Raw genomic sequence first — 15481 nt, 5'->3', positions numbered from 1 at the left:
ATTGGATCCAGAGGGAACATAAGGGCTGGCTCCCAAAGGCCAATGGAGTCTGAGGATTCCTGGGGGCCCGGTTGGGCCTCGGGGTTGCTGACTTAGGGACCCCTATCCAAGCTTGGGAGCAGGTCCTGAGGTGGGGGCTTTGCGGGGTACTGGTGTAGAAACGGGGTGTTAAGGAGCGGGCCACAGGGGGATCTGGGCAATAACTAGAGCCAGGCACCAGCAGAGGGGCGGGGAATATGATGGTGTCGGGCTGCTGGGTGTCCAAGTCTTTGTATCTCCACACGTCTCTTCCGCTGTCTCTGCCTGTGTCTTTCCATCTCTCCACCTGTCAGTCTCTCCATCTCTGGCTCTGTTCCTTTCCCTCTCTGACGTTCTCCATGCCTCCACGTCTCTGTCTCTGGTTCTCTCCATCTCTGGGGGCCCAGCCTCGGTCCCCGCCCAGAGGCTGGCCAGGCCGGGGCGGGGGGGTGGGGCGGGCCGGGGGCGGGCCTCGCGACTCGACCGGGCGGGGTTAAAGGGCCAGACGGCGGGACCGCGCGGTCAGAGCCGAGGTTGCGGTGCGGGCGGATCGGGACCAAGGGCGGGAGGCCGAGACCCGCGAGGTGAGTGAGAGCGAGGGGCCGTAACCGGAGCGCGGCCGCAGCGCTGCGCGGTAACCCGAGGCGCCTGGCGCGGGTGCCCGCAGTGTGCCAGAGAAAGTCTGTCTGTGCCCAGCCGCGGCCAGGAAGCCCCGGGACCCCAGCGGCGGCTGCGGGTTCCGGACGCCAGTCTAGGGGGGATGTGCGCGTGTCTCCGACGGTCGCAGCGTGTGAGCACGTTTTGTTCAGTGCTCGCCTCGGAGTCCTGGGAGTATCCTCTCTGGGTATCCGTGGTGGGAAGGGACCTCAAGAAGAAACCCCTCCCCATCAGGACCGCTGAGGCCGTCTCCTAGGGTTGATTGGAGTCACGGGACATCGTCTCACTCATGGACTTTACGCTTGTGTTCTGGCTGCCTTCATGGCCCCTCTACCCACCCATGGTAGGCACAGAGCCTCCAAATGCCCCTTTATGAGAAGAGGAGATGCCCTCCTGGGCCCCCAGAGTTGGCAGTGAGGTTGTGTTAAGTCCCGTAGTTAAGCCCGGTACTGGCTGATGTTTTTGCTGGATACTGGAGAGATCTGTGGTCCTTGGTTGTCCCAGGGCTTCACCCTCCCTGCTTGGACCAGGCGGTGGCTAGCCAGCCCAGACCATGCCTGGTGGCTGAGGGAGTCTCCGCCAGCTGGGGAGTCGCAGGCTGGAGGTGGGAAGGAGACAGGGAGACAGTGGGGGAGCTGGGATTTGAACAAACCCGTCCTGTCTGACCCCAAAGTCCTGTGCACTTTCCGATGGCCCCAGTCTGTCTGTACAGCCCAGCTTGGGTTTCTGAAAGGTAACATTAGCTCTGGGCTGGTGTCCAGTGGTGACCTGGGTTGGTATCCACAGAGGGGCCCGGATGATTCCGCAGACAGAGAATGGGACCCCATTTCTCCTCCCTGGCAAGTGTTGGGCTCCATTCTCCAAATCCCAGATGGCTGGGCAACAGTAGTGAACATGGTGGCAGCCTCAACAGCAGTAAGAGGCATATTTGATCAAGGGCTTGCTGTGTGCCAAGTGCTGAGCTGAGTACTCTAAAAACATGGCATTATCATCAAAGCCCTGTGAAGTGGGTAATATAGTTCCTGTCTTACATATGAGGAAATTGAGGCTCAGAGAGATGCGGACCTTCCCCTGAGGTCACACAGCTAAGAGGCAGAGCCTACAGAATCCTTTCTGAGGCATGTCCAGGTGTGCTCACACTTGGTTGGGATGGTGGGCTTGAGACAGTTGCAGTTCTGGAATGATCTGTTAGGATCTCCTTTGGGCCAAGGAAGCTGCAGGCAAAAGCCTACATATGCCCAAAGCTGTAGTAAAACTCTCCTTCCCACCTCCATTGGCCAACTTGGCTCTGCCCTTAGAAATGCCCCTTGAAGTTCTTTCTCAGAACCCCAGAAATTTGGAGTAAGCCTCCTCTCAGCTCAGACTTCTAGGCATTTTGGGAGTCTCTGGTGTCAGGCAGCCCTTTGGCATAGAAAGGGGGTGCTGTGAGCAGGGATAGGGGTAGGTCGTCTCAACTACAGGTTTCTGGAGTGAGTGCAGGGCAGGGTGAGGGTATGCGGCAGTGGAGTCAGTGTTGGGGGTCTTGGCTGCCAGGCTGCCAGTGGGCTCCAGGACCTGCGGTTCAAAGAGAGGCAGATATGTGGTTTCTGGCGGGAGGGGGGGCGGCGCAGTTGTGTCCTGCATTCCTTCTCAGGAGCCCACACACCTTGTATGACAAGTCCCCGACAGGAGGCCGGGCTAACCTGACAAACCAGCGCTCCATGGGCGTGGGCCACTGAGCCAGTCGCTGGCACCTCAGTTTTCAGATAATGCCGGCCCCAGGAGGACAGGTGGGGCCACTTCTGCCAGGGTGGGGCCACTGGGTGTCCTTGCCTGGTGTCTGATGCACCAGAGGAGCGGGTTTGCCAGCCTCTTGGAGCATCCCGAGAGTATCAGCTTTGAATTTCTCTCCCTCCAATAAAAGAGTGATAATGGAAATAGGAATGATGGCTAAAATTTGCATGCCTCCTGCCAAACCTCGTCTCGCTGAAGTGTCCCAAACAATCTTAAGAAGTATCGGGCCTGCTGTTACTAACCCATTTCACAGACTGGCAAACAGAGGCTGTGGGGAGGAGACGAGACTCTACTCAAGGCTGCTTAACTTGGGGAGGGGCAGGGCTATGATTTGAATCCAGGCTTGCCTGAATCAAAAATGCACATTTTAAGAGAGATGCAGTCCCCAAACAGCATTTTATTTTTAATTTTTTAAGTTGAAGTGTAAGGAGTTTTTCCAAGTTGAACCCATACATGTCACAGAACCCACATCAAGAAAGAAACAGCTCTCTAAGCCTCAGAATACCCTCTCCCCAACTGAAGCATCTTCACTCATTTTTCATTAATTTTAACTAATTAACTTTAAAAAAACGTTTTGAAAAAACAATTTTAAAAGATTTTATTTATTTATTTGACACACACAGATAGTGAGAGACAGAGCACAAGCAGGGGAAGTGGCAGGCAGGCAGAGGGGAGGGGGAAGCAGGCTCCCTGCTGAGCAAGGAGTCTGATGTGGGGTGGGATCATGACCTGAGCTGAAGGCAGGCACTTAACTGACTGACCCACCCAGGCGCCCCATTGAAAAATCTTTTAAAGTAATCTCTACATCCAATGTGAGGCTCAAAATCACGACTCTGAGATCAAGGGTCACACACTCTACTGACTGAGGCAGTCAGGTGCCCCTGAACTAATTAACTTTTAAATAGGCTTTATATTTTAGAGCAGTTTTAGGTTTACAGAAAAATTGTGCAGAAAGTAGAGTCCCAAAACACCCCTCAACTCCCACAATTTCCCCTACTGTTAACATCTTCCATTAGGATATGTTTCTTTTTAAAAAATATTTTCTTGTTTATTTATTTACTTTTTACAGAATTTTAAAAAATCTATTATTTAATGGGCACCTGGGTGGCTCAGTGGGTTAAAGCCTTTGCCTTCGGCTCAGGTCATGATCCCAGGGTTCTGGGATCGAGCCCCACATCAGGCTCTCTGCTCAGCGGGGAGCCTGCTTCCCCCTCCCTCTCTGTCTGCCTCTCTGCCTACTTGTGATCTCTGTCTGTCAAATAAATAAATAAAATCTTTTAAAAAATACATATGTTATGTATTTATTTAAGAGAGAGAGCACGAGAGAGAGAGCACAAGCGAGCGCACAAGCAGGGGGAAGGGGCAGAGGGAGAAGCAGACTCCCTACTGAGCAGGGAGCCCAACATGGGACCTGATCATAGGACCTTGGGATCATGACCAGAGTTGAATGCGGATGCCCAACCGACTGAGCCACCCAGGCACCCTGCTTATTTGTTTATTTTAGAGAGAGTAGTAGCGGGGGATAGGGAGAGGGAGAGAGAGAACTCAAGCAGACTCTGCTGAGCGCTGAGCGCAGAGCGCAGAGCCAGACATGGGGCCCAATCCTATAACTCCAAGATTGTGACCTGAACCCAAATCGAGAGTTGGATGCTTAACAAACTGAGTTACTCAGGCACTCCTAGGGTGATATGTTACAACTGATGAACCAATGTAAACACAGTATGATTAACTAAAGTCCATTGTTTATGTTAGAACTCATTCTTTGGGTTGTACAGTCAACTGATTCATCTTTATATTTATTTATTTATCTTTATACTTAATTAAAACATTTTTGAATGAGCATTATGTGCTCATATAGAAAGTCAAAAAGTCCCAAAGACGGACAGAGAAAGTTAAGTTTCCCTTTTCCTCACACCTCCAGTTTTACGAAACCCCTTCCAGAGGTAACCACCATGATAAATTTCTCATGGGTCCTCAAAGCCTTTTTTTTTTTAAATTTTTAAATATTGAAGCAAACTTTATCTCATATAAAATAACTATTTAAAAATGGAAAGTTCAGGGGCGTTTAGCACATTCACAGTGTTGTACAACCATCACTTCTATCTAGCTCCAAAACATTTTCATCTTGCCAAAAGGAGAGATCCCATCCCTGTTAGCAGTCACTTGATTCTCCCCCAGCCCCAGGCAACCACCAGTCTGCTTGCTGTCTTTCTGGATTTGCCTGAACATTTCATATGAAATGGGGTCAGACATGCTAAGCCTTTTATATGTGGCTTCTTTCACTCAGTGTAATGTCCTCGAGGTTCATTTTTGTTGTATCTCTAGCAGGACCTCATTCCTTTTCATGGCTGAGTAATATTCCATTGCATGAATATGCCACATGATACGCATCCATTCATTTGTTGAGGAACCTCTGGATTGTGTCTACCTTTTGTCTATTCTGAATAGTGTGGCTATGCATATTTATATACAACTATCAGAGTACATTTTCCATTCTTTTGACTATATACCTAGTAGAGGAACTTCCAGTTCTTTTTTTTTTTTTTAAGGTTTTATTTATTTGAGAGAGAGAACAGAAGCAGGAGAAGCGGCAGAGGGAGAGGGAGAAGCAGACTCCGCACTGAGCAGGGACCCCACCCCCCCCAAAAGGGGCTTGATCCCAGGGCCCCGACCCTATGACCTGAGCCAAAGGCAGATGTTTAACCAACTGAGCCACCCAGGCACCCCTTGGAACTGCCAATTCTATGTTTAACTTTTTTTTTTTTTAGAAGTTCATATTCTTTAATGTTGTACAAAAAAGTATGAGTAGAACCAAAAGTAAATTAAACATTATCACATTTGTTTACACCACCATCTAGTTCTTCATATTAACTTTACTATTCAAACAACAGAAAGTAGGCAGCAATTTAGGGATTGGGAAAGAGAGAAAACCCAAAAATAACTTTTCTACCATATTTATTCTACACTGTGTATAGCTGTGCTCACAGAGACGGCTTCTTTTACTTCTCCACTGTGCAGGAATTCAGTTGTATATAAAATTGAACCTGCTCAGAAGCTGAGGGAGACTAGAAATGATGGGTCCATATCCTGGTGCATTGTCATACAATTCAAACAATGGTGCAGCTACAAGCTTGTAATTTTTAGGGACTGCAAACAAAGCTTTCTCTTGAAGTTGAACCAAAAACAACTTCTTATGTTCCTTAGGTTTTGTAATATGTGCAGGAATATACGGGTACTGAGGAGGTTCAAAATTTGGTCTCCACCAGTTACCAATGCAGTCATCAATGACCCAGTGTTGCAGGACACCATCTTGACGACCCAGTATCTCTGTCATTAAGAGTTTTATTTTTTATTTATTTATTTAAAGACTTTTTTTTTTTTTAAAGATTTTATTTATTTATTTGACAGAGAGAGATCACAAGTAGGCAGAGAGGCAGGCAGAGAGAGAGAGGAGGAAGCAGGCTCCCTGCTGAGCAGAGAGCCCGATGTGGGACTCGATCCCAGGACCCTGAGATCATGACCCGAGCCGAAGGCAGTGGCTTAACCCACTGAGCCACCCAGGCGCCCAGTCATTAAGCGTTTTAGTCCTTCAACTTCATCTTCTCCTGGGTTAAGTTCACCACCAGGTAATTTGAAGAAAGTTGTTCCCAGCTGTAGCAGTAACACATGTGGTAGCCGATGCTCATGTACAATCAGAACCCCTTCTACAGTCCTTCTCATTCCAATTTTATCAAATTCCTCCCTCATGCGCTGAAATCTGGCTGCAACAGAGCTGTCCTCATAGAGGGGCTCTTTTGTACCAAAAGTATAATTGGTAAGAGGGTACAGGTTGATGGTGCGCTCCAGGGTGAGGGGCTTAGTCTGCTGGATGTACTTGCTGCCGAACTGGTTGACTCCCCGGGACCAGCCGGTTTGTGAGCGATTAGGCGGCACCACGGACATGCTGGCGAGCTCGAATACTTGCGGAGAATGGAAGTGGGGCAGGCAAGGAGACTTTCCCTTGCCGGTAGCGGTTATTTGCGTCCCCCTCAGCAGACGCCACCCTCCATTAACATGAGAGCGCAAGAGGAGGGGCTATGTTTAACTTTTTGAGGAACAGCCAACCTATTTCTCAAAGTGGCTGTACCACCTCAAAACTTTTTGTAGCACTTTTTTGGTGGGGGGCGGGGAGCCTGGCAGGTGTGCTCTTGTTTGGAGGGGGAGCAAGAGGAACCCAGCTACAGAAAGCAGAGGACTCAACTTCCCCAATTTATTGAGCTTTTCCCATGAGCATCAGGTGGACTTCTTGCTGTTGTTACCATTTTGCAGATGAGAAGATGGAGGCTGTCAGGATGACAACCAGTGGGCGATCTATAGTGTGTGCCTTTCTGCTTGGAGCGGAGTCTGTCCTGGGAAGAGCCATAGCCCACGTCTGGGAGAGGGGGGTGGGCCTGGTACTTCAGAACTCCCCTCCTGGGGAGGCTCACCATCCCCAGGGTGAGCTGCCATCCTGGAGCGGGCTCCTTCCTTTGAGAGCTCATCTTTCCTGTTGTGGCAGCTCACTCCCACTTCAATTTTTCGGGAAGACATTTCCTTTGTCAGGATATCAGCTGGGATTTTTCTGGGTGCGGGGTAGAGGTTCTTGCTGTGACTCCATTCAGAAGACCCCCCCACTGCATTTGGCGGTTACTAGGAGGATGAAAGAAATGACCCAGAGAGCCACTGCACACAGATGGCGCTCAATAAGGGAGGTGGACTCTGAGCAGAGGTAGGCCTGGAGGATGAGGAGAAGCGCTTATACACAGAGCTGGGGGAAAGGCATGCCGAGCGGAGGTAACCGTAAGGGCATGTGCAAAGGCTCTGAAAGGGGAACGAACTTGGCCGGTGATCAGAGTGGCTGGAGTTGAGTGAGCGAGGGGGAGGGCGGTGGGAGAGAGTTGGAGGGGTCCTCCAGGGGCCAGGGACACAGGGCACTGTAGTCCGTGGGAAGGAATCTGAACTGTGTTTATAGTGTTATGGGGGAACCATGGGAGTGTTTTGAACAGGCTGTGATCTGATTTAATTTTAGGAAGATCCCTTTGGCTGCTGTGTGGGAAGTGGACTGCAGTGGGGCAGGAGGGAACTGGGGAGACCAATGGGAGGAGGCTACTGCTCTGGCGGCCTGACATGGGTTGGGATAATGGGATGGAGAAAAGCAAAAGGGTGTGAAAGATATTTGGGATAGACGGACTGGCGGAACCTGATAACAGATTAACAGATTGGATGTGGGACGAGAGGGAGGAAGGAGGTGAGGTGAATATGACGGCCTGGGATATGCCCCTGGGGGATATCCAGGAGGTGACTGGACCATTAGGAGCATTGTCGGGACATGGGTGGCACCTCAGAGACAAGGTCACAAAAACCATGGCAGGCGGTGAGATTCCTAGGGTCTATAAAGAGAGAGAGAGAGAGGAGGAGATGACTCAGGACCAGTCCTAAGGAACTCCAACATTTACAGATTGGGTGAAGGGGTCCAAAACATCTTGAGAAGTGGGATCTTTATGGCTGAAGTGGAGGATGGGCAGGGGTCAGCTCCTGAAGGGCTTTGAATGCCAGACTGAGGGCAGTGGGGAGCCATGGAGGGTGTTAGAGCAGTGGAGTGAAGACAGACCTTCAGAAAGGTGACTGTGGTGTCTGGGATGGCAGCCAGACTGCGGTCAAGTTGCCCAGGGGTTAGAGAGGACCCAGAAGTCTTGGGTCTGCCAAAGTGGTGACACCACCTGACTCCAGGCCACACACAGGAGAATGTCACACTGGGGTGGATCCCAGAATCATCTTTTATAGCCTCCAGTTTCAGTTAGGGAAACTGAGGCCCAGGCCACACAGCTAGTCAGTGGAGTCAGGATTAGATAGAGCCCAGTTATGTGTGTGTGTGTGCACACATGTACATTTAATAGGAAAGCCCCTTTCATTTAGGTTCTTCATTCAGGTGTCTGCCCAGCTAGCCCTTTGCCAGAGAAACCCTCCTGGACCACCTTATCTAAAAGGATTGGTCTGTATCATCTTATGCTGTGTATGAGTTTGCTGTGGCTGCTGTAACAATTTACCATGAACTGGGGGGCTTAAAACAACACACACTTATTATCTCATAGTTCTGGAGGCCAGAAGTCTGAAATCCAGGTGTTGGCAGGGCCACACTCCCTCTGAACATTCTAGGGAAGAATCTGTTTCCTGCCTCTTCCAGCTTCTGGTGACTCCAGTGTCCCAAGGTCTGCCTCCATCTTTGCACAGCCTTCTCCTCTTCAGTGTGTCAAATCTCCCTCTGCCTCTCTCTCTCTTTTGTTTTAGAGAGAGAGCGAGCATGAGCGCATGAGTGGGGGGAGGGGCACAGGAAGAGGGAGAGAATCCCAAGCAGACTTCCTGCTAAGCCCTATGTGAGGCTTGATCTCATGACCTTGAGATCAGGACCTGAGCCAAAATCAAGAGTTGGATGCTTAATCAACTGAGTCCCTCTGCCTCTCTCTTGTAAGGACATCTGTCATTCCAGCTGGGACCAACCAAGACAATCTAGGCTCTTCTTCTCATCTCTAGGCCCTTAACTTAGTCCCAATTGCAAAGACTTTGCCATAGAAGGTCTCATTCCCAGGTTTCAGAGAACTGACGTCTTTGGGGGGCCCATATTCAGGCACTCCCAAACCCGCTTTACCTCTTTCAAGACATGCAGTGTGTTTACATGGTGTTCTGTCATGTCTCTTGGTGGCCACCTCTCTTAAGGGCCTGGACCACGTGTGTCTGGCTCACCATTACATCCCCATGCCCAGAACAGAGTCACACACATAGGAGGAGATCAAACATGATTTGCCAACTGAATGGCAAAGAAATGCAAATAGAACACTTGGTGAGAAGCCTGGCATGTGAGAGCATTAGAGGAAGGTCACAGTTCTGGATTGTAATCACTGGCTGCCTTCCCTGGCGTGCTGGGGGAAAATCATGGTCCTCTATTAAATCGGTTAAGAAGTAAATATCCACAGCTACTTCATGGCGAGTGTGTCACCTGGAGCTGCCAATGACCTTCTGCCTGGGACTTGTGACTTGGAGCTCTCTGGGCTTCATTTTGAGAGGTTTTATAGCTTCCCACCTCCACCCCTACCTGGGCCTTCCAGGGGGCATATCGCCTACACCAGCTAGTCCATCTTTTTCAAAAGATTTTTTGGGGCACCTGGGTGGCTCAGTCAGTTAGGTGTCCAACTCTTGGTTTCAGTTCAGGTCATGATCACAGGGTTGTGGGATTGGTCCCCGCACTGGGTTCCATGCTTAGGGCAGAGTCTGCTTGGGATTCTCTCTCCCCTCTCCCTGTGCCCCTCCCCACCAAATAAATAAATACATCTTTAAAAAAGTTAAAAATATTTTTAATTGTGGTAAAATACACATAACATTTATTATCTTAAACATTTTAAGTGTACAGTTCCGTGGTATTAAGTATATTCACATTGTTGTGCAGTTGTCACCACTGTCCATCTCCAGAACTTTTCATCTTCTTCAGTTAAAACTCTGTCCCTGTTAATCACTAACTCCCGTCCCTGGGCCCCTCAAGGCCCCTACTCCCTCAGCCCCTCAAGCCTACTATCTACTTCCTGTTTCTGAATCTGACTCCTCTAGAGACCTCTTTTAAGTGAGATCACCTAGCATTTGTCGTTTGTGTCTCTTATTTCACTTAACATAATGTCCTCGAGGTTCATCCATGTTTTACCAGGTGTCAGAATCCTTTTTAGAGCTGAATAATATTCCCTTGTATGAATGGACCACATTATGGCCACCGTTTAGCTATTGTGACTAATGCTGCTATGAACATGGGTGTGCAGATATCTGTTTGAGTCCCTGCTTCTTCTTCTTCTTCTTTTTAAAGGATTTTATTTATTTATTTGTCAGAGAGGATGAGAGAGAGAGAGAGAGAGAGAGCGAGTGCACAAGCAGGGGGCATGGCCGGCAGAGGGAGAAGCAGGCTCCTCTCACACAGCAAGGAGCCTGATGCGGGACTTGATCCCAGAACCCTGGGATCATGATCTGAGCTGAAGGCAGATACTTAACTGACTGGGATCTACCCAGAAGTGGGATTGCTGGATCATATGGTGATTCTATGTTTAATATTTTTAAAAAAGATTTTATTTATTTATTTGACAGACAGAGATTACAAGTAGGTGGAGAGGCAGGCAGAGGGAGAGGAGGAAGCAGTCTCCCTGATGAGCAGAGAGCCCAAGGAGAGGCTTGATCCCAGAACCCCAGGATCATGACCTGAGCTGAAGGCAGAGGCTTTAACCCATTGAGCCACCCAGACACCCCTATGTTTAATATTTTTGAGGAACCACCATACTGTTTTCCACAGCAAAGTGGCACTATTTTACATTCCCACAAGCAATGCATAAGGGTTCAAGGTTTCTCTGCATGTTTGCCAACTCTCATTTCTTTTCTTGATGTAGCCATCCTCATGATTGGTCATATCATCTGCATGACTTATAATGTAAGTCGGACCAACCCAGGGGGGCTTTCCAAATTTGGTGATGACCCACCCATGCATCTTCTGTATGGAGGATATAGTTGGGCATTGGCGGATAGAAGAGCCAGTGGGTCTGAGACCCTGATGGAGGGAAACATAGGCAGGAGTGGGTGGGGACTGGTGAGGACCTGGAGTTCAGGGCTCCTTTAGCTATGTTGCCCCAGGAGGTGGAGCACAGAGGTGGAACCCTTGGCTGGTTGGATTGAGGGGAAAGTAGAGATGAAGACAGAATCTATCCATTTTCAGGAATGTCCTTGTCATCATCTGAGATCTGTGAGCCCCCAAAGTGATGGAGTTGGCCATTGGTGGGGGTTCAGGGGGCCTCTGCTAGCTCCAATCTCTCTTTAATTAGAGGAACTGAGATTCAGTTGTCCAGAAAATGGAGAGAAGGTAAAACCCAAGCGCTCTTTAAGATTCCATAAAACAAGGCTGCACATCCTTGAGTGTGGCGCATGGTTCATTGCAATGCTCTACACCTGGTCACTGTGTTATTAATACTGTTGTTTCCTACCCACTTTATTTGAGTTCCTTCAAGAGCTGACCCTCGGGCAAGGATTTGAGTGCAAGGAGCTTATTTGGGAAGTGACCACAGAACATACCAGTAAGGAAAAAGAAAGTGAACCCCAAAGAATTGAAAACAGGAACTCTGACACGTACCTGTGCCTGCGTGTTAATAGCTGCACATTTCACAATCAGCAGAGGTGGAAGCAGTTCAGGTGTTCATCAACAGATGAATGGAAAAACAAATTGTGATACATCCTGACAATGGAATATTACCCAGCAGTGCAAGACATGAAGTTCCAATGCACGCTTACAATGAGGATGACCCTTGAACACATCACGCTGGGTGAAAGAAACCAGACACAAATAGTCACATACTATATGATCCCATTGATATGAAACAAAGTGTCCGCAGAAGCAGAAAGCAGATTAGGGGTGCCTGGGGGGCTCAGTCGGTTAAGCATCCAGCTCTTGGTCTCAGCTCAGGTCTTGAGCTCAGAGTCGTGAGTTCAAGCCCTGCATTGGGCTCTGCGCTGGGCATGGAGCCTACTTGGAAGAGAGAGAGAGAAAGCAAGCAAGCCAGCAAATTAGCAGTTGCTGGGGATTGAAAGTACAGGTGAATGGGGAATGGATGGGATTTCCTTTCCGGGTGATGAAAAAAATTTGGAGGGGGTGGTTGCACGGTGAATGTATTAGATGCTACTGAATTGTACATAGTTGGCCTTTGGACAACATGGGTTCGAACTGCATAGGTCCGCTTATATGTGGAATTTTTACAGTGCAGTCCCATAAATGGATTTTCTTTCTTAAGAGTTTTGTAATCTGGGCGCCTGGGTGGCTCAGTGGGTTAAGCCGCTGCCTTCGGCTCAGGTCATGATCTCGGGGTCCTGGGATCGAGTCCCGCATCGGGCTCTCTGCTCAGCAGGGAGCCTGCTTCCTCCTCTCTCTCTCTCTGCCTGCCTCTCTACCTACTTGTGATCTCTCTCTGTCAAATAAAATCTTTAAAAAAAAAAAAGAGTTTTGTAATCTTTTCTTTTCTCCAGCTGACTTTTCTGTAAGAATATAGCATATAATACATATACAAAATATGTGTTAATTCACTTTATGTTATCAGTCAGGATTTCTAGTCAGTAGTAGACTATTAGTAGTTAAGATTTTGGGGAGTCAGAAGTTATATATGGAAATCTGACTGCTTTGTGGGTTTGGTACCCCTAACTCTTTCATTTTTCAGGGGCAATTATACTTTCAAATGGTTCATTTTATGCTGGGTGAATCTCACCTGGATTAAATAAAAAAGAAAAAGAGGCCAGACAAGGGAAGGGAGGCATCTAATAGAGAAAGTTCCTGTGGTGGGCAGCCGGGATTTAATATCCCTGGGGAGGCCTGGTGGCTCATGTGGAGCCCACATCTCAGGGTCATGGCACCCCAAGGGAGAATGTATCTATCCAGCAACATTTATCAGTTGTTGGTTAAGAGCTGCTTTCAACGTGTGTGTGTGTGAGTGTGTGTGTGTGTGTGTGTGTGTGTGTGTATGTTTTTAAATTTTCTAACACTCTGGCCATCCACATATGGGCAAGAAGTCAGGAGAGATGCCCTGCAACATCAAAGCTGAGGACATGTGGACAGGGCACTGGTGCATTGGTCTGGCTAGCTAGCTGAAGGTCACTGCTGGGGGAAGGTTGAGAGGTATCCTTGGGGTCTGGGACTCCTGTGTATTGAGCATCTACTGTGTGCCAAGTACACGCTGCTTGAATCCACAGGTCATCCTGTGTGTGGTGCACACATGCCAGAGGATGGCTCCTACTTGCACTGACCCCCTCATCCCGTCTGTCCCCTCAGGATGCTGCCCATCACAGAACACCTGCTGCACCTCCTGGGAGTGGAGAAGACCACGTTCCGCCTGTATGCTGTGTCTGTGCTCCTCCTCTCCCTGCTCTTCTTCCTCTTCCGCCTGCTGATGCAGTTCCTGAGGCTCTGCTGGCGTTTCTATATCACCTGCCGCCGCCTGAGCTGCTTCCCTCAGCCGCCCCGGCGCAACTGGCTGCTGGGCCATCTAGGCATGGTACGTGTGTGTGGTTGGACAGGGGGACTGGGCAGGTCCCAGGTATTCAGTAAGGGTGATGGGCCTGACCGTTTCCTCCATCCCCCAAGAAGGCGGAGCCATGAGCAGACCCATTTTACAGGATCGGGTATGACTGAGGCTCAGAGAGGGCAAGCAGTTTACCAGAGGTTACACCGCTGGGATGAGGCAGAATGACTCTAAGGTTTTCTCTGTAACTTCAGGCCATTGCTTAGCAACAGGTACAAGTGCCTGTGAAAGTTGTCAGGTTCTGTGATCCCCAGGCAGGAGGCGGGGGTGGGGGGAACTCCTGTCCACGTTGTTGCTCTGCATCCGCCCCCCCCCCCCCAGTGTATTTGTACCCTCTCTCTCATTCTCTTACCTTGCCTTTCATGTCTTACTTCACACACAGGTGTTAAGCATTAGGTCAGGTGCTTAAAAAATATTAACTCTGTCCTCTTGACAGTCCTCAGAGGTGGTTCCCATGTCTATCCCCGTTTTTCTCCTGAGACTATTATGGCACAGAGAGGTTAAGTAGCTGGCCCTAGGACACACAGCTTGTCGGTGGCAGAGTTGGGGTTCAAACCCAGGCCATCTGTCTCCAGAGTCTCTGCTCTTAGCTCTCTACCCTCTGTCACCTCTTGTTTTGGGATGATGAAACCTGTACTTTTCTAGAACGCCTTCAGAGGTCAGAGGAAGCCAGACTCCTGAGGTTTTTAGGGTCCTACAGTCCAGCTCCTAACTGGCTATAGCCCCCATCGGGTCCCCCTCCCAGGCCTCAAGGAAACAGAGGGACAGTTGTGGAGAATTCCCGGTTCAGGCCTCATGCCTGGTGCAGACATGGAATTCAGAGAGGCAGTTCAAGGGCAGTTGGACAGAGCTGGTTCTGAAGTCCAACCTTGACCCTGTGGGCTCAGCCTGCCTCCTGGGGCCATGAGTTCTCTGTTATTCCATGGTCTTGGGTGTAGAAGGGCTCAGGGTGAACCTGGTTGAGAAGGAGACACAGGAACCAGAGAGAAGTCATTTGCTGACTTGCTCATTTATTCATTCGATTGACAATTGCTGGGCCTTGCGTTTGACCAGGCAGGGGGTTAGGTCCCTTAATATCTGAGCTCTCCCCTAATTCTCACAGCCCATGGAATAGGGATGGATCTACCCAATATTACGGATTTGATCTTTGGAGCTCAGTGAGGTTAAGTGACTCAACCAAGGTCACACAGCTGCTGTGAGCAGATCTGAACTCAGATCCTTCTGACCCTGGGCTTGAAATACTTCTGCCCTGGGTTTGTTAAGAGCATGCATTTTGGAGCCCGGGGGCCTCTGTTCAGATCCTGGCTTGGCCGCTGTGGCCGGAGACGCCCGTGCCTGCCTGGATCCTTCGGCTCATTTCTGGATGTGATTGCCTGACCTCCAGCTGCCAGAACCTGCGTTCTAGGGCTTTCTCTCACACTGTGCACTGTGGGCTTGAGAGTTGATGCCCCGGGACTGACCCCCAGCCAGTGACTCTGCGACGGTAGGAGTTGATGTGTAAACACTCCAACTTACTCATCCTCTGCTGGGTTGACGTTGATTCACGTGTCCCCTAGGGGTCCCCAGGAAGACGGGGCACTGAGTTGCCATGGCCATAACTCTCTCGGCAACTCCTCCTTTACTGGCTGCCTTCCCTCCCTTTCTCACTTTCCTTGGTTCCCTGCCCATGTTTTTGGGGGATCCCGCTCCAAACGAACCACTAGCTGTAGCTAGAGCTCTTGTCTCAAGACCTGCCTCTGGGGAAGCCCAAACCAAGACATTGACTCACCTGTCACTTCAGACAAGTCATTTTGGCCTTTCTGAGCAAAGGAAAATGGGGGAAATAGTAGCAACTTTGTCACATCATACTTGTGTGTTTTGAAGGAATGCGTATGTGAGAAAGGTATGAATATATGAAAACTGTTCACAGCAGTGCCCAACACTGCAACCCT

At 49.5% G+C, this 15481-nt stretch overlaps 2 protein-coding genes across 6 annotated transcripts in view; one reads left to right on the top strand and one right to left on the bottom strand.

Annotated features, from left to right (window-relative positions):
- CYP4F22 (cytochrome P450 family 4 subfamily F member 22) overlaps positions 1–15481 on the top strand; it is a 60956-nt gene that overhangs the window by 28884 nt on the left and 16591 nt on the right. For 2 of the 5 annotated variants that reach the window (XM_082709741.1, XM_082709742.1), the window contains one exon: positions 13301–13523. The exons of 2 other annotated variants lie outside the window; for them this stretch is intronic. In XM_082709741.1, the coding sequence (XP_082565867.1) occupies positions 13302–13523 (222 nt within the window). In that variant the 5' untranslated portion in view covers position 13301. Of the gene's footprint in view, positions 1–505; positions 603–13300; positions 13524–15481 lie in introns of those variants that run through there. One more of the 5 variants, XM_082709743.1, reaches the window with a different exon arrangement.
- LOC309853338 (cleavage and polyadenylation specificity factor subunit 5-like) lies at positions 5202–6502 on the bottom strand. Its single transcript, XM_082711188.1, has 2 exons — positions 6006–6502; positions 5202–5775 (listed from the first exon to the last, which is right to left on the bottom strand). The coding sequence occupies exons 1-2, from the start codon at positions 6388–6390 to the stop codon at positions 5471–5473; spliced, it is 690 nt and encodes a 229-aa protein (XP_082567314.1). The 5' UTR covers positions 6391–6502; the 3' UTR covers positions 5202–5470.

This window comes from Mustela nivalis (genome assembly GCF_964662115.1).
Source record: "Mustela nivalis genome assembly, chromosome: 1".
Lineage (NCBI taxonomy): Eukaryota > Metazoa > Chordata > Mammalia > Carnivora > Mustelidae > Mustela > Mustela nivalis.
The sequence above is the reverse complement of the archived record's forward strand: the minus strand, read 5'-3'. Positions and strand labels throughout refer to the sequence as shown.